Here is a 23,222-nt window from a genome sequence, read left to right as displayed (position 1 = left end):
TTCTGAGAAAGCTGTGTAGCTTTCCTTTGTTGCCGTATGGCTGCGCTCGGGTGGACGTCAATGAGTAATTACTCCCTTATTAGGGATTTGGAAAAGGTCCTTTCATATATGTTATGCCCTCAAGGTTGCAAATATTTTTACTGCGAGAAGAGGTCTACGCGGCCATACGAAACGCCACCACAAATACGGCCGCGGGTGCGGATAAGATAAACGACGCACTCACCCGCAACCTCAGTGATGCGCTGGTCGCCGAACTGACCGACTTCCTCAACAAACACTGGGTAGCTTAAACAGCCCCGAGGAGTGGAAACATGCCGAAGTGGTGATGGTACCCAAGCCAGGCAAGAAACTGCAGATAGAAAACCTCAGACCGATCTCGCTTACGTCATGCCTGGGAAAGCTATACGAGCCAGTGGTAACGCAGAGACTTCAAAACTACATGGAAGACAGCGAACTGATCCCTCACAGCATGTTCGGCTTTAGAGCAAAATTATCAACGCAATTTTAGGCAAAGCGTATAAAACCGCGCTTCAACTACCCCATAACACCTCAACTGAAAAGCTCTTAGCCTTGGGACTGCACAACAAGTTCGAGGAGCTACGGGAAGCGCAGCATGTTGCCCAATTGCGCAGACTACAGCAGACCCCCACAGGCAGAGTTCTTTTAAAGAAACTGGGCTACACCGAACCAATTCGAGAAATATTGAGATCTGAAATGATCCCCGATGAGTACCGCAGCACGCTCAGCACGCTTGGCACCAATACCAAGAAACATGGACCCTAGCCTCCACAAAGGCCGCAGAGAGGCAAGGGCCGACCGCTTACAGAAAACACACGCATCCCAGGATAAAACAGTGTATGTGGACGCTGCCACATACGCCATAACAAGGGGACAAGGCACCAACAACGCAGTGGCAACTGTAGTGAACTCGGAATTACACGAGATTACCAGCGCCTCATTGCAAGACTGCACGATAGCGGAGGGCTATTGGACTGGGCGGTCACTGACAATTCTTACTGACTCACAAGCAGCCTGCCGCAACTATCTTTGCGGCAGAGTCGGTCACAGAGCGCTCCGCATACTCCGCTCTGTAGACTGCAAGACACAACAAACAGATGCAGAACCACGCAAGCCGATCAAACGTAAGATCATCTGGGTACCGGGGCACACGGATGTGGCAGGAAACCAAGAGGCGGACAGGACAGCTCGAGGATATACTAACTACCGAGCATCCAATGTCAATGACCTTGGTGAATTCCTGCCAGTACCTCAGGAATACTCGGCCATACTCAACAACTACAAAGGCAGCAGGATGCGGTCTCAGGCGGTATATTTTAAGAGGGCTCCATCGCTGCGTTCATTATTCGCATTCCAGCTCGCACTGTGTTCGGCTCCTGAGCTCGATGTCGAGGTTTCCATCAAACTTAAGTATAGACTGCTGCCTCATTGCAATGGAGGCAGAGTGCAATAACGCCCGTGCGGATACCGAGGCATGTGAAAGAACCGCTAATTATACCGCATTATACGGCGTGACACGGAACAGTGGTGTAGGGCACGCAAGATTCCATGGACCATTAACAACTCCTCTCCTAGCATGCCGTAGATGTTCTAAGGGGCACGTGATCAACAGATTGCGACATCGCTTAACTTTGCATTTTTAACACTAAAACCATTTTATGTTCCTTCGATACTCTGATAACGGGCGTTCTCCTAGCTCGACAGTGCTGCAAACAGACAGCCCAGGCCCACCCCTACAGAGTAGCTAATGTGCCCTCCTATGAGTTTTCTATATAGGTTGAGCTGCTTTAGTAATAAAGAGACGGACTCAGGTAACCGGACACAAAGGAGTACGGTTAAGCGCAATCTACGCGGCGAAAAATTATAAGGTAATTACATCAATACCCGCTCGCTAGCTCTCTTTCAAAAGGAGATATTTATAAGGTGATTGCACCAATGCTCATTCACTCGCTCTCTCTCAAACGGAGATAGCTTTTTGCTGGATGGCAATAAAATCCACTTTTAAGCATATGCATTAGAAAGGGTGTTTGGAGAACGCTATTCGCGAAAGTTTCTCTGAGTTTATATGTTTATGATCGTTTGTTTTCTTTTTTTTGTTACTTGGTACAATCTTCAGTGTCGTTTTAGTTTTTTTAATGCCCCCCCCCCCCCCCCCCCTCCTCTCCTGGTTGCTTAACTGTGCATATGAAACTTTCATTTCGTGTAAAGCGCTTAAATGTCCATCGCTGTCTCCGCTCTACTGTGTCCGCCATCTTTTAGTAAGCCTAAGCAGTGCTATACCATAGAACAATGTGTCTTAACTACCCCAATCGCAAGCCTTTCCTCTTATGAGACGCAGTAAGAAGCACAGCTTCTAGAGAAATGCAAACAACCGCAGTGATGAAGAAGTAGGTCCTCCCTCCCCCCAGCAGCACTGACCAGGAGCGCGGTGGGCCTCCGTGCCGGGTTCCAGCGCAGCAGGTCCCGCATGAGCACCAGGGCCTCCCTGCTCGCGCTGGGCACCAGGGCGGCCAGCGAGCCCTGCGGGAAGTGGGGCCAGCGCAGCTGCAGCGCCGCCGCCAGCTGGTGCCCCTCGGGCCAGTCCCTCTGCTCGGGGGTGCCCAGCACGGCGCAGATGCGGAACAGCTGGTCCACCTCGTTGCGACCCGGGAACAGCGGCTGCAGCGTGTACAGCTCGGCGATGATGCAACCCACGGCCCACAGGTCGATCGGAGAGCTGTACGTCGTCGAGCGAAGCAACACCTCCGGGGCCCGGTACCTGGCGCAGCGGACGTGTGTGCGCGTCAGCATGCGCGGTGGCCTTGTTAGTACAGTCTGGCCACGTTGAATTTTGAGATACTGCGCGTTTGTGAAGGACCGGTACATAAAAGGGGCTAGGAAAGGGGCTCTTAATAATGTTGCGGTATGCGTAGGATGTTAAAGAGCGCTGCTTCAGAAATATTCTCCAGCAAGAATTATTTTAATGCGATTTGTGGAAGCTCAGTTATCTGTGGTTAAAATTTGAATTTCCGCGTATTCGCGCCTTTGTCTCCTCTCGTCACTTTTGCATACTAAAATGTCGGCGCTCCTCCGCTGACCCCACCCACTCGGCCCCTCCGCCGTCTGTCTACGTGCCCGGGAGTTCCCAGGGGGGTGGAGCTTCCTGCCACGGCCATATTGTAGCTGCGTGACGTCAGCAAGAGTTGGCACGGAGAACCAATGACAGCCCTCCGCTGCTGACGTAACGAGCGCTGTATGACGCGTTGCGCGCGGATTGGGGCGAAAGACCGGCACTGCTGGTCGCCCCGAGGCGTAGAAGCTTGAATTTTTGAAAATATATTGTAAATGATCGGTTGGATTCTGAGGTATTGCATGCTGCATGAACGCTTGGTGGCCTGCACTACAAAATGCAAGCGTATTATAGCCAACCTCGAATACCCTTTCCAGGTGTTTTCGAAGCTCTTTTGACGCTTGTTATTCACGACGCGACTTAATTTAATAAGTTAAGTCCGAAAAGTGCTCTTAAGAAGTGACGTGCCAAGACGAGGGGTACTGACCATACTCCTAAAAAATGGTCGCTATGATCAGATGATCATAAGCTAATTTTCGCAGTATACAAAGCCAAACAGGTCTTGCATGGTCATGAAAGAACATCTCGCAGCAGAATGCACATGACGAAATAATTTTAATAAATGAGAAAAAAAGAAGCATTTCAGATTTGGTACCGTTTTTAGTGTAACCTGCCATTTTCGGTTTATTTACGAAAAAAAAAATGAACAAGGAATAGAACATTTTATGCCGCGCGCCAAAACGAGAGCTTATAATGTATTCAGCTCGAAAAAAAACTGCCCTAAAAACTTCGAATTATGAGATTTTCTAGAGAATGACCTGATTTATGGCCGAAGTCCAGCTTAAAAAATAACGCCCCATATGTATCCCCGGGATTCAGAAAAAAAAATTACAATCATAAGACGAAGGGTCCTAAGTATAGGTTACAAGAAGTGTGACTTATATTGTGGATGCCGCTGAAAGGGCCAGCATGTATACGTGAACATCGGAGGACTGGTTGGGTAGGCAGTGCTTTCAGAATAGTGCCCTCTAGCGTTCTCGAATTTCGAAGGAGGCGAAATTCTAGAGGACTGCGTACTGTGCGTTCTCAGTGCACGTTAAAGGCCAATGGCACTCTCTTGATGAAGAGCTCAGTCTTACCTCCCGACTAGTGCTCTGTTGCTGTCTTTTCTGAGAAGTCTTTCGAGGCGTGCTCTAAGCCACAAAACCGCGCTGCCTCTTGACGAATAAAGATGAACCTACAGTAAGCGGCCACAGTTTATGATATATGCTTAGCTTGGGTAGGTGTCTGTCTGCAGTCATCTGGGCGTAGTGGCCTGCTCACTGGTGAGGTTGTCCGCCGTAGCCGAGTACTTCTTGCGCGCTCCCAACAACGCATTCATGGCCTCCCCGCAAGATTCTGGCGGGCTGAAGGGTTCGACCGTCAAACCCGCCCTCCGGTTCGGGAACCCTCGGACAACGGTGTCTACCGTGACACTTCCCTCAACCCCAGCATCGGGGACCCAAATGATGGTGTGTTGAATGTTTGTGTCGTTAGTTCCGTGTCTGTGATACGTGAAAGAGTGCGTGTGGTGTGGGGGCTACGCCACGACGTACCACATCACCTGGGGCTGTGAAAAAAGCCCTTTACTACCAAAGGTAAATAGCCCTAGTCTAGAGCAGTGGGAGGCCCTCCTGACTGACTCCGACCCGAGCACACAGCTTATGCTGGAGACGAGGGCCAAGGCGGCGGCGGAGGCCAACGGGATCCTGGAATAGGGAAGACCGACCATTGAAGCTCCAAATCTATCTCTGTATGCTAATGAGTAGGTGTGTCATTAAAAAGGAAGGAAAAAATATAAATTAAAAAAATAATTCTTTCGCCTTCAAAGCACGTAAGCAGCCTGCTGTGCCAACTAGGTCAGATGTCGGCTTTACACCAGTGTGTGCTTCACCCCCCCCCCCCCCCCCCCACACACACACATACATGTTGAAACTTTGTTCATTTCATATATATATTTTTACTGAGAAGGAAAGAGTGAAGTGTGTGGATAATGCAAATGCTCACGTGATGAGCGGTGCTGAGTTCCGCGCGCAGCTATCAGGCACGACACACCTGATACTTTTCAGGTATTCAGTCACGCGCTGTCACGATGACTGAAGCGCGTTACGGCTGCCCCTCCAGCGGCTGCGCGCATAAGGCATTCGTTTCTCTCTTCGACGCTACGATGCAGCGCGAAAGCGTGCTTGACAGCACGGGCGTGACACGAATGCTTTCGCAAGGGGCGCTGTTGACAGGCAAGTTTTGCGATGAAAGCGTGTGGACTTCGAGTCGTCGCTGTTGTGGGTTCTAACTGTTTGAGCACAGAGATGTTGTAAATTAAGCCTAAGCTGTATGGGGAGGGGAACGTCTCGAGGACTACGTAGTTAAGTCAGGACTGACTGCGCCCGTAAAAACCCTGTATTCTGTCACAAGTATAAGCTGGACCAGGCGTTAGTTTCTGCGCAGACGTTGACGCGAGTTCGGCCGTTGTTTCTCGATCATGAGAAGACATTCAGCATTCTCATTTTCAGAGATAGTGCAGTTTCGCTATTGTGAACGAAAACAAAAAGCGAGGTGTGGGGAAGGGGGAAAAGATAGGCGAGCATTGGTATACTAGAGGATTTCAGCTGGTACTGAACGTGTAGCCCCGTCACAGACAACGAAAAGCTGCAATTCCCTTTTACCAGTCAGAACTAAGTGTGTCAATGTTTAAATTGCATGTTAAAATTTGCGCTACTTTTACGTTCGCGCAGCCAAACTCGCAGAATCGAAAACAACCCAGGGCTTTACCTACATGCGTATACAGCAGTGCGTTTAGAATACGAGTGCTTAACAAATCCAGTCGGTAGCCATTTATGCTCCTATGTTGGACTTACGGTTGTCTGAGCATCGGGTTACTACTAATAATTTATCAATAGTTTCCCTACCGTCAGTTAAACGTGTTTGGCCGACTGTTCACCAATGTAGTTGACAGCAAACCATGACCCGACGTTGGACTAGCCGAGAATACCGACTGCCGACCGTGATGAAACTACTGGTCGACTGAAGGCTAACTTCATTTATTAGCATATCTATGTATTTATGAAATTTCCACTTTGAGTCGTCTCGACTTGGGCCTTCCTCTCACCACAGTGCGTACTTTTCCCCGCTCTCTTTCTTAGTAGCATACCGTCCAAATCAAGCCGCCGCGAAAGCTGCGAAACCGCACAAGATTGGAGCACTACAACCAATGCTACCAATACATTACGTTTGCTCCGCGCTTAACTAGACAAACAGTGACAGTGTCTTCCCTTTGCAGCATGGATGCAATGGAGGGGTTTGGTTCCAGAACGGCACATCTGCTTCAAAGTTTAGCGGGGTTATTTTTGCACCTGTTTGTCGCTCTCGCCAGTAATTTATTTCCTCGTTCCGCGTTCATCACCATCATCAGCCTGGCTCCATCCACTTCAGGACAAAGGCCTTTCCCATACGTCTCCAATTAACCCTGTCCTGTGATTTACTAGTTCTTGAAATTACTCTTAACTCAACTTCCCTCTAGACGCAATAACTTCAGCTTGGCTCCTTTCATAACTCGTAGATTCTCGTGGACAGGCCGGAGCACCCTCCCGACGGTACCCAGACAAAGCAAAGACGTCCTGAGTATGACCTTAGGATGTCCGCGTCAGGATGTTCAGTAGTCCTCAGGTTGTCTGTAATTCGTCCTCGAGCAGTCCAACTGGGATTCATTTGTCAATCTGTTGCGCATACTCAGGAAGCTCTGAGGATCATGTTTGAGGACTACTTCAGGATTTGTATCAATACCTTTTTTTTTTTCATGGGAGTGCCGTATTCAGAGCTAATGTAAGCGAATTACCAGAATAAACAAAAAGAACGGGTTTACCAAGGGCCGCAGAGAGTAGCTCTCTAAGTTCAATTCTGCTGCCTGAATGAAAAAGATGAGTGGCCCAAAAATCTGAACAGTCCAACCCAATCAGAAGCATGCGATGCATAAGAACAGGCGTAAAAGCAAAAACATGTTACGATATCTCCTCAAGGCATATAATTTTTGGGGTCCCAATGGTTTCCTTCATTAGATGACTACTGTACACACATATCGTTTAATAAACGTGCAGTTTTTAATTAACGAAAGCTGAGTGCGAGATATAAAGCTGGTTTGATCTCAGTTCGGTTCCACAGTACTGTCCTGCGATAGGTCGATTGTAGGACGTTTGAGGAATTTTCATCCCCAAGCCGTCCAGCAAAGTACAAACTGAGGACATCCTCATGAAGACATTTAGCCATCGATGCACTCAAAAGGTACTCGGAATTGCCGTTCGGGATGAGGACATTGTGATAATATGAGGACGTCTTCAGTACGTTTGGTGTTATCTGGGTAAACACAAACACGCACACCCACGAAGACAGGCCTCACCATCTTGTGGAGACGTAGTCCGTGTAGGGCGGCTGCGACCGTATCTCGCGCGCCAGGCCGAAGTCGGCGATCTTGACCAGCTGGGGTCCCATGCACAGCAGGTTTTCGGGCTTGATGTCGCGGTGGAAGAAGCCGTGCTTGTGCATGAAGGCCAGCCCGCGCAGCACCTGCTGCACGATGGCCCGGATGGCGGCCTCCGAGAACGGCTGGTCCCTCTCGCGGATCAGCTGGTACAGGTTCTCGCGCATGTACTCGAACACGAAGTACAGGGTGTTGTCCTCCCGCACCACCTCCTTGAGCTTGACCAGGTTGGCGTGGCTCAGCTTCTGCAGGGACTGCCCCGAACAGAAGGCAGGGAGGGAAGACCACCATCATCATCATCAGCCTGACTACGCCCACTGCTGGACAAAGGCCTCTCCCATGTCTCTCTAATTAACCCTATCCTGTGCCCCGCCGATGGATGGATGGATAGGAGCGACCCCTTTGAAACGGGGTGGTGGCAATTGCCACCATGCTCAGCTTTTCTTTCTTTATTTTTGTTCAACTCTGTTGTCAATTCTCATTAAGATTCGCCATCTTCTTTACCTACGGTTTCCTACACTTCTAACCTTATGCCACATCTCTGCTTTTGAGCCACCAAACCTCCAATCGCTTTTTGCTAACTTCTACTGCAGATTTATTTACATGACCATTGTTATTTTTAAACCCTAGGGCCACCGGAAGAGTGACTGTGCCTGCATCGACACCCGGATGGATACCATCACATTTGAGTATGAGGTGTTCAATTGTTTCCACAGATCGACCACACACTGCACATGTGTCATCTTCGTTAAATTTCTTTTTGTAGCTTGTACGCATGCCCTCTCTTGGTTTGGTTTGGTTTAGTTTATCGGGGTTTAACGTTCCAAGGCGACTCAGGCTATGAGGGGCGCCGTAGTGAAGGGCTCCGGAAATTTCGACCACCTGGGGTTCTTTAACGCGCACTGACATCGCACAGTACACGGGCCTCAAGAATTTCACCTCAATAGAAATTCCACCGCCGCGGCCGGGATCGAACCCGCGTCTTTCGGGTCAGCAGTCGAGCGCCATAACCACTGAGCCACCGCGGCGGCTTATGCCCTCTCTTGGAGTCCACTCCGTTGCTCAACGAACCATCGGTTATCTTGCCTTCGCACTGCGTACCCAGTGAACGCTATTTTTTTCGTACTGCACTGTGACTAGGATATCTGACGCGTTTGTTCACTGACCCATTCTGCTTTCTTCCTGTCTCTTAATGTTACAGCTGTAGTTTTTTCTCTCCACAGCTCCGTGCACTGTCCTCACCTTAATTTCAACCCTTTTGGATAGCGTCCATGTTTCTGCTCCGTAGGTTAGTACCGGCAGGATACAGCTGTCATGTACTTTACTCTTGAAGGATATTGGTAAACTGCTATTCGCGATCTCTGAGAGATTTTCCTATAGTTATTTCCCATTCGTAATAGCGTAGACTGGTGTGGGAGTTGGTACGACATTCTAGAAAAAAGCAGCCACTAACACAAACACGAGAGAAGAAGGGACGAGACACAGCGCTGACTCACAACTGATAGTTTTATTCAGAAGCCTCAGTGATCTCTCTTCTGACCGTATCTGTGTGATATGCGACAACTTCACATTTCTCGGCCTGCGGATGACAAGCACAACCCCGGCAATGAACCCCGATGCTGTAAGCAGCATTTTTTACATTATTGCAGTGTTCCCTCAGCCTGTCGTTAAGACAACGACTAGTTTGACCAACATAGCAGTGGCCACAGGACAGAGGGAGAGAGTAGACAATGTTGCCTTCGCAGGGTACAAACTTGTTACGGTGCTTTTTCATGCAGACAGGGACAGTTTTTACGTGCTTTTACGAAGCATTTACACGTGCATACAAGCTATACCCAATCGCAGCGGAGCCGAAAATACAACGTCCAATCCTGCCTTTTTTCCAATCCTTTTCAAATTGCGAGACACGGCATGAAGGAACGGAATGACCGCCATTCGTGTTTCGGAACTGCGGTCGCTACCTGCCCCATGTAGGTATATTCCCTGATAACTTGACAACTTCCTATGCTTCGCTGGCTATCGTAAACTGTTTGGCCTTCCAAGACATGCGAACATTCTTTAGATTTCTTCATATTAACTTTTAGGCCAATCCTTTTGTTTTCCCTGCCTCGGTCTTCGATTACTTTGCAGCTCGTCCCCTGAGTCACTTAGGAACGTCAAGTCATCAGCAAATCGAAGGTATTCTTCGTTGACTTTCATCCCCAGTTCTTCGCAGTCCAGTTCCCAGAATATCTTCTCTAAACATGCGGTGAATAATACTAGAGAGAGTGTGTTTCCCAGCGTAACACCCTTCTTGGCTGGGGTTTTACCACTTTCTCTAGAAAGGCGATGCCATGGCTGTGCAACCGCTATAGATATTTTCCAGTACTTTAACAAACGGCTGTTATACATCCTGCTTGTGCAGTGGCTTTATGACTGCTGAGGTTTCAACTGAATCAAATGCTTTTTCGTAATATATGAAACACGTATATAAAGGTTGGTTGTATCCTGCGCAATTCTGTATCACCTGGTTGATGTTACGAATATGGTCGATTGTCCAGTAGCCTTTAGGAAGGCACGCCTTGTCCTTTAGTTTACTCAAGTCTAAGGTTGCTCTAATTTTATTAGCGATTGACATCTTCGCTCAGCGCTGATCGCACGTCTGCATAGATCCTTTGGACAATCTTGTTGTCACGGCTGTATTTAGGGGCTAGGCATGTAGAACCTTCAAATGGTATTCATATATGAGGTGGTGGCGAAGCATTGCACGAGAGTAGCCACATCCGATTCCGGTGAGAGGATGTGTTGTCGGCTCAGGTCGTCGGTATCGGGCCGCACACTATAGACTGGTTGTTCAATTCTAGTTGACGCACACATTTTCTTCTTGTATCCCGTGCAAAATTCGTCAGCATCGGGATTCGAACCGCGGCCATCTAGCACGCGAGGCGGATTCTTTACATCTATGCTACCTCTGCATCTGGAAATCGTACGGAAAATACGGAAAGCGTATGCGCTGTCATCTATTTTTTCATATCATATGGACTCCGTGTTCACACCATTCCATATGTGCCGCTCATTAGAAACGGTCCACAATGAGTTAAATAAAAAAGAATTCGATCAGCGGTCCACGTGCTATTGGAATAATATAGCACTCAATGTGCTTTCATGCAGTCAGCTTTCAAGAATTGCTTAGCTGTAGAGGCGCTCTGGAACCTTTTGAAGTTGCTCTCTACAACTCTGCTTCCTGCACTCAAGGAAAAAAAAATCCAGAGTTTTTAAGCAATTTAAGCAAATTTAAGCATTTTCTTGGTAAATGTAGCTTTGTCGCTGAAGTGCAAGGAGTGTCTTCGTGGCTTCAGCCAGCAGGCACAACGAGGCCCCTCTCATCATTCATGAAGAAATTATCCACCTATGAACTATTTACTTACATGGAGGTATCATCATTAGCCCGATCACATAAACATCAGGACGATGGCCTCTCCGGTTCGCTTCCACTCCATCCAATATTGCACCAATCATCACAATCATCTTCATCATCACCCTGACTACACCCACTGCAGGGCAAAGGCCTCTCCTATGTCTCTCCAATTAACCCTGTCCTTTGTCAGTTGCCGCCACTTCATCCCCGCAAAATTGTAATTTCATCCGCCCACCTATCTTTCTGCCACCCCCTGCTACGTTTTCCTTCTCTTGGAATCCACTCCGTTACCCTCAAGGACCAGCGGTTATCTTGCCTTCGCATTACATGCCCCGCCCAAGCCCATTTCTTCCTCTTGATTTCAACTAGTATATCATTAACACGCGTTTGTTCCCTCACCCACTCCGCCCGCTTCCGATCTCCTAACGTTGCACCGATAATTTTTCTTTCCATAGCTCGCTGCGTTGTCCTTAACTTAACCTCTCTTAACTGAACCCTCTTTGTCAGCCTCCACGTTTCTGCCCCGTAGATGAGTACCGGTAGGATACAACTATTGTACACTTTTCTCCTGCCATTCATGGTCTTCTGCTATTCATGATAAACTGCCATTCATGATCTGAGAGAACCTGCCATACGCGCCCCACCCCATTCTTATTCTTCTGGTTATTTCCATCTCATGACCCGGATCAGCAGTTTTAAGATCAGCCTGTCTTGAGTGAGTGGTGCGGGCTGAGACGCTTCTTTATCTTACTTTTTATTTGACGTTCACCGCGACATATCGTATTTAATGCAGCGACGCCTCTACTACTACAAAAACTAACAGCGGGAACCCGCTCGGCGGCCGCCGCCGTCTCCTCGCAGTGTCGCGAAGCAAACCATGAAGAGTACAGTGAAGGAGAAAATGCGGCACCGCGGAGTCAGCTCGAGGTCGTTCGCATAACGGAGCGCGTCAGGAGAGAAACCAGTTCACTTGTTTTGGTGCGGGAAATATGGGTGGAAGGGGGAAGGGCAGAACGAGACATAATGGCGCCACTCGAGTCAACCGATGATTCGGATTTCGCGCCGCGTCCAATCCCATTGCCCTAGAGAGCTCGCCGTCCACGGGAGGGCGTTACCGACTCCTTGATTTTACTTTCGTGCACCGGCTGCCTGCTCGGGAGACCGGTTTCGCGCAGTCCACTTCCCATGAGCCTGCGATCGTGGTGTCTGTGTGCTCGGAATATAGCAGGAATTTTAAGGCGAAAGCCTTTAATGGGTCATACTGTCGTCCGTTAACAGAGCGTGTCACACGCGTTTAACTAGGGGACTAAAAAAAAACAGAAGAAAACCGATGTTTGCTTCAGATAGAGGAGGAAAAAATGTACCTAGAAACGAAGTTTGATAACTGTAGAGTAATTATAGGCAGAAATGTCGAAACTGCGTCGAAATACCGCGGACGTCGATTTAGCCACGGGAACGGTGTGACGTCACATCCACCGAAAGTCGTCACGGCATAGTAAAAATTGTCACTGAATGGTCGGAAAAACGTCGAATTTGTGTCAAGTTAGATAGAAAAATTTGTAATTAAGCGTAATTAACACTGAAGATTCCCGAAAGATGTATAATTTGGGTATCGATATAGCTACGGGAACGATGGGACGTCACATTTACAGGAAGTCGTCACGGCATAGTGTTCTCGGCTTTTGCCTCTCAAAGTGTCCTCACAATATTGTTTTTAAGGGCAGAAGCGGCGTGTCTTTGGGAGATATTTCATCTTTCGCTTTACTTTTTTGCCCATTCCTCGTGCTTAAGATCGTTGCGCATAGCAGACCCCCGACTAAAACCATACATACTGCTTAACGCTAACATTCTTGCTTCAACACGACTGCATCTCAGGAAGCATGCAACGAAGTACTGTTTGTCGCATATGTCTTTGAGGACAACTGCAACCGTGCAGATCTACTGCTCATATGCATGTCAGCTGGTTTCCTTCATGACTCAAGACGCAAAATGACGGCTTGCAGACGTCTTTCACTTCGCAGTCGACTAACACAGACACATAGAGATCGTTTAAGGGTTCCGTTTGGTCAGCTGCAGCTTAAATGCAACGAAGTGCAACTCTGTCCTCTTCAACAACGTTGTAATCCGGGCACGTGACGCGGTATGCCCCACGTGACGACCTGGACCCGTCCTGGCCAAAGGAACCCACCATGGGCTGACGTGGAGGCGACTTTCTACTCTAATTTTTATGAACAGGCTTCAAAATTGCCGCGTCACGCTCCCTCGTGGGGTTTTATTTTTCCCTCATGTTTTCAGGGCAATTTCAACGCGGGCTTTTAGAGTGGACGTGGCGATGCGGTTGTCGCCAAGACGCGCCCGGCAGTCGCGCGACTCGAAGCGTAGCAGAACGCTTGCCGCCTTCGAGTCGATTTCACGCCACGCCGCTCGCGAGAAACTGCGCGACCAAATGGTTTCGGCTGTGCTCGATACGCTGTCGACTTCCGCTTCCCTCGAAGTGGCATGGGTACGCGCTGTAGGCCTTAAGTCGGGGCTGCGCGAGGTGTCCGTGAACGAGCAGTAATGACATACCGCACAGATCTCTACTCAAGCTACCGCCGGTAGTTCGAAGTCCACTCCTAAGTTTCAGCGTCATTTAGAATGAGTGGGCCGTGGCGCAACTTCAGGCTGTTTACCAGGGTTGCCAGATCGCTCCGACCTCAGATAGCCAAATTGGCCTCCGTAGTAGCCCAAACGTAGCCAAAAGCAAAATTTTCGCGTAGCCCAAAAGTAGCCAAAAATATTTGTTTTTGTGACGACATTTCTTAAGCATATTGAATTAATTTTCGGCAAGAATATTTACATATTAATTTTTTTTACGCACATGATGTCTGAGGTGGTGCGCACGGCGTGTTCTTTCTGTTGTTACGTTTCGCCTCCGTCATGTGCGCTAACCAGTGCGCCTAACCTGGTGCGCTAACCAGGTCCTGAAGATAGGCCGCAGTTTGACTCTGCAGGCGCGGCAGTAGGCTATGTCACCTGAGGCTAATGACGACAGCCAGTCATCACGCGGAAAAGAACGGCGGCGCTAAATAACGCAATCGCAGCTCTAGTTTAGGAATACTTCACCTTTTAAATGTTCGCGCGCAGATTAGGCACATCGACAGTGAAAGTACCTTGCTGTATACTTACGCAGCTTCACATTTCAATTTTATGCATTAAGAGAAAGGTTCTCACTGAGAGCGTCACGTCCTCGAGCTCAAAGCATTGTGGGAATCCTGGCTTTCCGCCGTCGCCTTTGCGCGGCTCTGCCGGCTTCCCGCGTTGTTTCTCCTCTTTCCCTTGCTCCCGCCTCAGGCGGTGGAGAGGCGGCTAAGTGACTAATCACTGTCATTTGGCCACAGCTCCGCCCCGGCTCCCCAAGGGCCTTTGCCATTGGCGCCTTTTGGCGGGAATTCGGGACCCGTTTTTGGCGGCCGCGCACCGCGCGACCGTCCGAGCGGGGCCCAGAGAGAGAGAGAGATCCCTCCGAGACAGCGTAAGGTGCGTACGTTACTGTTTGTCCGTGCCGGCCTTTGCCGTTCGGACCAGTGCTTACTCGAGCTCGCCCGCACGTGTCCTCTGACCTGCAGCGGTTCGAGACTGTCACTCGGGGTCCAGCGACCTCAGACAGGCGTACCTTGCGTTGATTGCCCACTCTCTCTCGCAACCGGCCCAACGGTCGACACGAGAGAGAGATCGCAGCACTGCCGCGGGGACATTCTCCTGCAGCGGCGTGTTAGCGGCGCGCATTACTCTGGTCGCTTCGTGCGCGCAGCGGAGCCTTGCTCCTCGCGCGCCCCCGGGACGGGGTGACTATTGAGTGTGTGTGTATCTGCTGGAGGACGACGTGAATAAACGTCTCCTTTGTGAACTTGGAGGCCTATTTCTTTGCGGCGAATCGCTCTCCTCCCAGCGGAGGTTGAGTGCACCGCATCGGTGTCCCAGTGTGTGTGTGGTGACGGCTGATCGGGGCCCTTGGCTCGCGCGAAGCTCGAACCCGCAGTGGGTGGTGGCCTGTGTCCACTCAGAAACCCACAGCATCTAGCATGAGCCTTCTTGAAGCTACATTCGACGATATGCATGAGCTCAGAATAAATCAAGGATATATGCCATTAGATGTTAATCTATGTCGATTTTATCTTCAGTCTAACAGCACGTTCGCAGTAATGAGAAAACCGACTCTTTTTTTTTTCCATTCCTTCTTAATTGTAGTTCCTTATGTACTGCGCCCAATTGCCCATTCTGAAAGTTCTCGTAGCGACGGATCTAATACCATGTAATGCCACGAACTTCCCCCGCCTTCATTAGTTACAGTGGGTTCCGCGCCATGCCGAAGGATGGCGCCATGACTGAGTGCACGCGGATTACGCAACTGACACGGTGCTCTCGCGTAGCTCGCAATGAATCTCTAGGGCTTCACGTGTGCCGCAGAAAACAGTGTAGGCTCTTGCGAGTGGCGCGCTTTCTTTGTCCACCACGGGAATAGGAAGAAAGAGAAAAATACCTTATTAATGCGTAAGAATTATTTGCCTTATGCGTATCTTGAGCAGAATGTGTCCGTAGAGCTCGAATAAAAAATACAAGAAAAGAACATGCCTGGCGGTGGGTTTCCAACTAGCCACCTACCGCAGCCGAAACGGACGCCCATACCACTAGGCCATATCTACGGTTAACGGTTAACATTTGAGGATCACGAAACCACGCAACAGAAGCGAAACAGTAGCATTTAATGCTTACGCATTCGCACCACGTAGGGAGACTTAAGTCCCCTTAGTGTTTTCCATCTATTCTGGCGCCAAGGTCACCCGCAAACGCTTACATGTGCAGACAGCAACTGACTGTTCGGTGGCGCGCGCGCGCGGGTGGCGTTGGTTCGCGGATTAAGTGGAATCTAGAGGCCGTGAAGTGTTTCCTAGGGACAACTTTCACGTAGTGTCCGCTCTTTATAAAAGAAATCGAAAGGCCATGATCCTTGACCGCCTGACACACATATGTTTTCTCGAACACAGCGTTTTCAAATTGTCATTTTGTAGCAGACACGCTGACACGCTTTTATTTCTGTCACTGTGTAATTGTAACAGAGCACATTATAACTACTTTAACTTTTTCTTTCAGGCGTGAAAAAGATGTAGCCCAAAAGTAGCCACATAGCCAAAAAGAAATTTCTGACGCCAACTCGGACAAAAAGTGGCCCAATTTGGCTATTAATAGCCCAATCTGGCAACCCTGCTGTTTACCAATGTTACACACACACACACACACACACACACACACACACACACACACACACACACACACACACACACACACACACACACACACACACACACACACACACACACACACACACACACACACACACACACACACACACACACACACACACACACACACACACATTCGAGCTGCACATCGCTGAAGCGTTTGCCGAGCGATTCTCAGTAGCTATAAGGCTTGGCGAGCAGTCCGTCACCACGCTTTGCTACATGCATCCATTAAATATATATATACACACACAAGCACACACACGAAGAGAAACGAAGTCTTGAATGCAAGGACGAAATCGGTTCCCTTTTAGTTTAACGCGGACCGTATTATGGGCGAGTTGGTTTCGAACATCGATCTCCGTCAACGCCGCGTGTTTGTTCTTTGCAGCGAGCTTCGATCGCACGCACGGCTTCGGTTTAGTACGCGAAAACTCCTCTGCGTATTCGATCTCATAGCTGCCGTTCCGAAGGGCGTTCCCTTCTTTAATGGATGCCCGTAACAAAACGTGGTGACGGACGGCTCGCCGAGCCTTATAGCGACTGAGAATCGCTCGGCAAACGCTTTAGCTGCGTGCAGCTCGAATGTTGAAAAAGGTCGGCTGAGTCGCAGCTTTGTGCGCGCATATACACGGTGATCAAATCCCGGATACGGTAACGCTATAGCGACGTAAAAGACCCATAAATCAAACACTATAGAGCTGTGTCTCACCCAAAGCCGCAAGAGGCCGTATGTACTCCATGCTGTAAGACGTGATTAAAAACGGAAGCTTCCAGAGTTTTTCTTTTTTTTCTGCTCCTAGGGAGTCATTCAGAGCGGCTTTCTTTGGTTAACTACTTTTGTCCATTATTCCACAACGGTGCCACAAGTGCCGGTCAAGCGTGCTACAGCAATTCTAGATCCTCAATTCGGAAATTGGCGCTCATTCATTCATTCATTCATTCATTCATTCATTCATTCATTCATTCATTCATTCATTCATTCATTCATTCATTCATTCATTCATTCATTCATTCATTCATTCTCTCCGTCCTCTTCTACACTCCCGTTTGAACTGATCGATATGTAGCGGTTTCTTTACTGAATGTACAGTCTTTGTCAAAAGTTTAGAGCCCAGGGGGTTCACTTCCAAGCTTTATACTGGCACTCCAGGAGCATTCATGGAAGCCCTACCTATTGCAGGAGGCAGTACCAGAAATCTTCTTATGTCCAGGAAATTTGGAGCGCTAGAGATTCATTAAGAACGACACAGTGTGGCTGAAAAGAAAACCCTCTGGGCTCCAAACTTTTGAAAAAGGCTGTACATGCTATACATAAGCCTTTCGGACCGAGACGAGTAGTTCTTCAACGCGGGAGCACTGGATGCCCGCGACATTGCTAAACACAGATTACGAAATTCCAGAAGCATTCGTAGCTCGGAATCTCAATGCCGGGCTTCTGAAGATCACTTAACAGGTTCAGAATTCTGTTGGGTAGCTGGTGCGCTAGGTAAATTTTGATCTTTATATCTCGACGAGAGATCTGGGTCCACGCGTGCGACGCGTTTACGCTGTATATGACCTCACTGTGAGCATGGTAACGTTTTCAACCCATTTCCTCACACACGCGTTAGAAATTTGTCGAAACAGCCTCCAGGTATACAAATTCGCAGTCGTCAAGTAGAAGTGACAATTTTCTCCCGCAGACAGGACCGCCCTTATCGGTGAGATACTCTGGAATACGCCTATATGATAGTAACGGTGAAAAAAAAAATATTTATTTGCCATCAAATACAAATGGGGGGATTGCAAAAAAGAGCTGTCCTTGGACAGCTTGACGGATCCACAATCCCTTATTTCGGTAGAGTAGCAGCATCAGATAAGCAAACATATTCTTGATGCCCAAACATATACATACATATTTAATATGATGCAGATATAGGACTCATAGTAAACGAAAACAACAGCGGAACTTACTGCTACAAATCCAAAAGAAAACAACAGCAAGGCTAGACAACCTTACATAGAAACTAAATACATCTGCCGGAGGTCCTTGTAGGATGCCGTGAAGAGATCAAAACGGACCGAATTATAATAATTCAAAAGAGTTGGTATAGTGTACTTAAGGCACTGTTTCCAGTAACTTGAAAGTAACTGACCAATCCTCGAAGTGTCTTGTAATGTAACTAGGAGTTATTTCCTGTAATTGGGATAGGTTACGTATATTGTTGATATTCCTGTGGATTTCCTGTTTATATACATGACTTAAGCGAAATCTATAGAGATATCTTTAGCGCACTCAATGCTCCAGAGGACTTCCGCTTCCTTTATCGTACACCCCTCTTTTATAAAAGGGAGAGTGCGGTAGACGACAGCCTACTCTGTCCTTTTTACTCCCCTCTGTAGACATCAAACAGCTCCATTACAGTCTGATCAGTATGTCTCCAAATGCGATCCTCTCTGTCTCTTCTCCCCTTTGTCCCGTCTTGTTTACTCAAAGTTTTCCTTGAAATGACCCAAGTTTGGTGAAACACCTTCAACGCGTTACTTGGCATCATACTGCTGCTGCGCTCCCCGCTGCGGTGGCTCACTGGGAAGACGCGGGCTCGATCCCGGCCGCGGCGGCCGAATTTCGACGAAGGTGAAATTCCAGAGGCCCGTGTACTGTGCGATGTCAGTGCACGCTAAAGAACCCCAGGTGGTCGAAATTTCCGGAGCCCTTCACTACGGCGTCCCTATAGCCTGAGTCGCTTTGGGACGTTAAACCCAATAAAAAAAAAAAAAGTGCTGCGCAGACCTCGTACGTGTCTTTGCGTCGCCACGATGTGCCGAGTTACACTTTTTATGCGGCAGTGGTCGTAAATATTACCGCTCGCACATATGCGCTGGCGAAGGGCTCATGCAAAGAAAAATAAATCATTAACAAGGTACACAAGGCAAGTACTGTTAGCAGCAGGCAAACAAGCTACCAGCATAGCGGAGATAAATTAAACTAAAGGGATCAATTCTCCTCAGTTTTAACCGCGATTTTGACACACCGCATAATAAAAAAGCTCTGAGCTGAAAATTTTATCAGTGAAGATAAAAATGTCGCTAACAGTCGTTCCTTTTTTTCTGTACGGGTTTTTCGTTCGATCATGGCAAGATTAAGCGAGAGCTATAGCTGTCGTTGCATGAATTACGAATAAAAAAAATATAACCAAAGAGGAGGGTCGCAAATACCAAACTGCAAGGCCAGCACGTGTCTGGCATTTTTTTCTATCTTTTTGTTATTGCAGTTAATTGCGTGCCAAGTGCGAAAATTACGATCTGCTACGAGCCAGTGCCGTAATTCTTTGAGTCGACGCGCGAGAATTAAAAAAATAAAAATAAAAAAGAAGCAACTCTCTCCCACCTCCTTTGACATTTACGACTCTTCGCTTCGATTCATTTACAACTCGTGCATAGAAAGAAAAAGAAACTAAATAGCGAATAAGGAACCAGTCAGTGGACGGGTTTGCATCCAATATGAATGCCATTTCCTCTTCTCGCGTGGATGCCATATAGAATCAGGACGAGAAGCAGGCACGAAAGACACTTAGCGTTCGGAATACCATTCAGTAACTTGGGGGGGGGGGGGGGGGGGATGAAGCGAGCTATAGGAGCAGGATGTGGCGCCGCACAGCGGAGTGTGAAAGTCGCGGGATGCCTTAAAAGAATGCCCGCTCTTGTGTATTGCGCGTTTGACTTCAGAGACAACAGCACGCTGTGTTGCCGCAGCAGGCGGGTAGAATAACAGCTGGATGAGAACAGAAAGAAGAGAGAAAACCTGCGCACATAGACCACCCGCTGTGGTTTTGTTCGTGAGCGCTACGTGGGGTACAGCAAGCGTGGGAGTTTTGGGCTGGAGTGAAACTTGAGACCGGAGGCAATGTTCATCCCGTCGATGCTCAGGCAACGAAAGTGCGGGATAAAAGTTCTCAGCTGCCAACATTCCGTCTTTACTGTAGCCCCTACATTGCTGACGCACGCACGCACGCACGCACGCACGCGAACACACACACACACACACACACACACACACACACACACACACACACACACACACACACACACACGCACGCACGGACGCACGCACGCACGCACGCACGCACACACACGCACGCACGCACGCACGCACACACGCACGCACGCACGCACACACGCACGCACGCACGCACACACACACACACACACACACACACACACGCACGCACGCACGCACGCACACACACACACACACACACACACACACACACGCACGCACGCACGCACGCACGCACGCACGCACGCACGCACGCACACACACACACACACACACACACACACACACACACACACACACACACACACACACACACACACACACACACACACACACACACACACACACACACACACACACACACACACACACACACACACACACACACACACACACACACACGCACACACACACGCACATATAGGGCAGAAAAAGTTCCTAAGGCTAAATTGGCCGTTTCGGTCCCGGCCGAAACGTCAAGAAAAGTACGTGTCTTCGCCACGCCTGCTTTCTTTCAAGAGAAAGAACCATTATACTATTCCAAGAACCATGCCATTATATAGATATATAGATGTTATAACGGCACAATTAAAAAGAGCAAATTAGGTCCGTTTGTAGATATACAGAAGTGGTTAAATCTGTACACATGCTAAGGCACATAGGCTAAACCAACAGAAAATTCCAAAGCTTCCCGTTCTCACTTGATGTAGCTCGTTTTAATGCAAGATTGACGTTTGATTTACCTTGATAGTTGCGCTTTTTGACAACACATCTCAGCTGCAGACACGAGAGTTCCGCATTACCATATGAAGGCCTTAACAAAGTTGTCTGCATATAAAATCGACGGCTGCACGGTTTAACCTCCTATATGGCACATTTGGCACAACGTGTAGTGTGCCGGGTGCTTGGCAAGCATACCTGCTTGGCTAGTTCGAGAAAACGAAGCTAGGCTCTCAGCGTGTGCGGCTTAATTCTTGGCCCTTTTAAAGTTACCTTCACACTGCCGCATGAGTGTCGCAACTCCCATTTGGAGCGGCGTATAGCTGTGCAGCGTCGGTAAAAGGTGCACAAGACCAGGCCACCTTGCCAGGCTAGTCAAAGTTATCGCTGCATGCCTACCTTGAGCATCCATCACTCTAAACGCAAAATGAGTAAAACGGGAGTAGCTCTCCTCAGTGCACTCTATTTTTGGGCCTGATATCCTGCCCTAGTCCTGGTGTACATTTCCATCTCTAAAAGTATAAAACGCTTACGTTTGGTAACGCAAACAAATTCCCTCCTCGAAACATGCAAACTTCAATCAGTTACGAATGCTTTAACCGAGGTTTCAGCCTCCTCTGTTTGGTAACCTCAGGACCTCCGGTGCCGCGTTTGAAAGCCTCCTCTTGTCGCTTATTGCATCAGGTTTCTAAGCCTTGCAGTGGGAATGTACCCTGTTGCCCAGAATAAGCATTCTGTATACATAGTGGTCAATATATACGCCGGAGTTCGGGCACCATACCCTGCCCCTAAAAGGGAGTACGCTAAAGGACAGCTTACTCTCTCATTACTCCCTTATACGCTTGTTCGTGCTTAGAGTGATGATGACATGCCCAGTCACCGCGTTTAGCTCAGAAATCGCAGGCTTCGTTTTTACGTGTAAGGCAAGTACGACGGCATATGTATACGCCAGGCTGGACCAGATTCCTTTCCCATGCGGACCTGTGCTAAGTATAAGCAAAAGTGTGAAAGGTTCTTTAGCTGTTTCTTTTTTTATCTGCCATTTTTGAACGCCGCACTACAATTACGCTGCTGCTCACATTGTTGCGCGCCTGCATGTCGGTGCGTGCAGTGCCAGTTCATTTTTGCCCCGGTCACGCACAGTCCGTTAAAACGGTTTCTCTTCGAAGGAGGTGGCGACTGAGCGATCCTGCTCTCCGATAGCGGCGCCGAAAGTAGTACGGCAGGATGGTGCTGGCGGGCGTGGCGTCGTAGGCGACGAAGTGAGAACACTTCTCTGAATGCCCGTGAACTACTTGTCACGACCTCGTCTCTAGTCCCACCAAGAGCCTGAAAGTGGTATAGGGCTGTGTTCACATCACCGTCCGCCCGACTACGTGCACTGCGGCGGAAGTCCTCTCCTATACCGCTCTGCGTTTAACTCTGTCTTTCCCTTTGTAGCCGCATGGTTACGCTCCGGTGGATGCTAATGAGTAATTACTCCTTTATTACAAATCTACTCCACCTTGGGGGATTCCCCTAAACATCTGACCTACAATGTTCCCACTTCGAATTGTTCCTCGATTCGCTCTCGCCCTTCCACATGCTGTAACCCGTCCCGGTTAGCTCAGTTGGCAAAGCGAATGCCCCGGAGAAGCGGAGGTTCCGGGTTCGAATCCCGACTCAAGACGAATTTTTCTCTAGCGACGATGTTTCTGTGGAAGCTGTGCAGTTTTCTCCAGTAGCCGTATGGCTGAGCTTTAGTGGATGCCAATGACTAATTACTACCTTATTGCAAATATACTCCACCTTGAGGGATTCCCCTAAACACTGGAGCCGTCCAGTTCTCCGCCAGCTGTGGCCACCGTATCCTCCCAGAACTTACCAGTCTCCTCTTCCTTGTCGCCCCCTGGTCCGCTCACCTTCCCTTGGATTCCGCTTCGTCACCCCAACGGACCATCGGTTATCCCCCCACATACCCATGCTCATTTCCTCACTTTGATCACACCTAGGATATCATTAACGCGCGTTGGTGTGTCCGCACCAAGGTTTTAATTATCGTAAAATTAATTGAACAAGAAATACGGAAATCCAACCGACAAGACATGTACTGGCTAACCACGGGGGTCTGGGTCTACTGTGATAATGGAGACCGACAATGCTCGCTTGAATAACATTTTAAGTGGCGAACCGGTGAACGCGGGGTTTTCGGCTATGACGTA

The 23,222-nt window shown here is 48.7% G+C and overlaps 1 protein-coding gene across 2 annotated transcripts in view; it reads right to left on the bottom strand.

Moving 5' to 3' along the window:
* Window positions 1-23,222, bottom strand: part of LOC149336163 (serine/threonine-protein kinase ICK) — a 47,333-nt gene that overhangs the window by 12,462 nt on the left and 11,649 nt on the right. For both annotated transcript variants that reach the window (XM_089552662.1, XM_089552660.1), the window contains exons 3-4: window positions 7,500-7,834; window positions 2,437-2,776 (exon numbers count right to left, since the gene is read on the bottom strand). In XM_089552662.1, coding sequence (XP_089408788.1) covers window positions 2,437-2,776; window positions 7,500-7,834 — 675 coding nt within the window. The remainder of the gene's footprint in view (window positions 1-2,436; window positions 2,777-7,499; window positions 7,835-23,222) is intronic.

This window comes from Amblyomma mixtum, chromosome 7 (genome assembly GCF_055824585.1).
Source record: "Amblyomma mixtum isolate Tamu chromosome 7, ASM5582458v1, whole genome shotgun sequence".
Lineage (NCBI taxonomy): Eukaryota > Metazoa > Arthropoda > Arachnida > Ixodida > Ixodidae > Amblyomma > Amblyomma mixtum.
The sequence above is the reverse complement of the archived record's forward strand: the minus strand, read 5'-3'. Positions and strand labels throughout refer to the sequence as shown.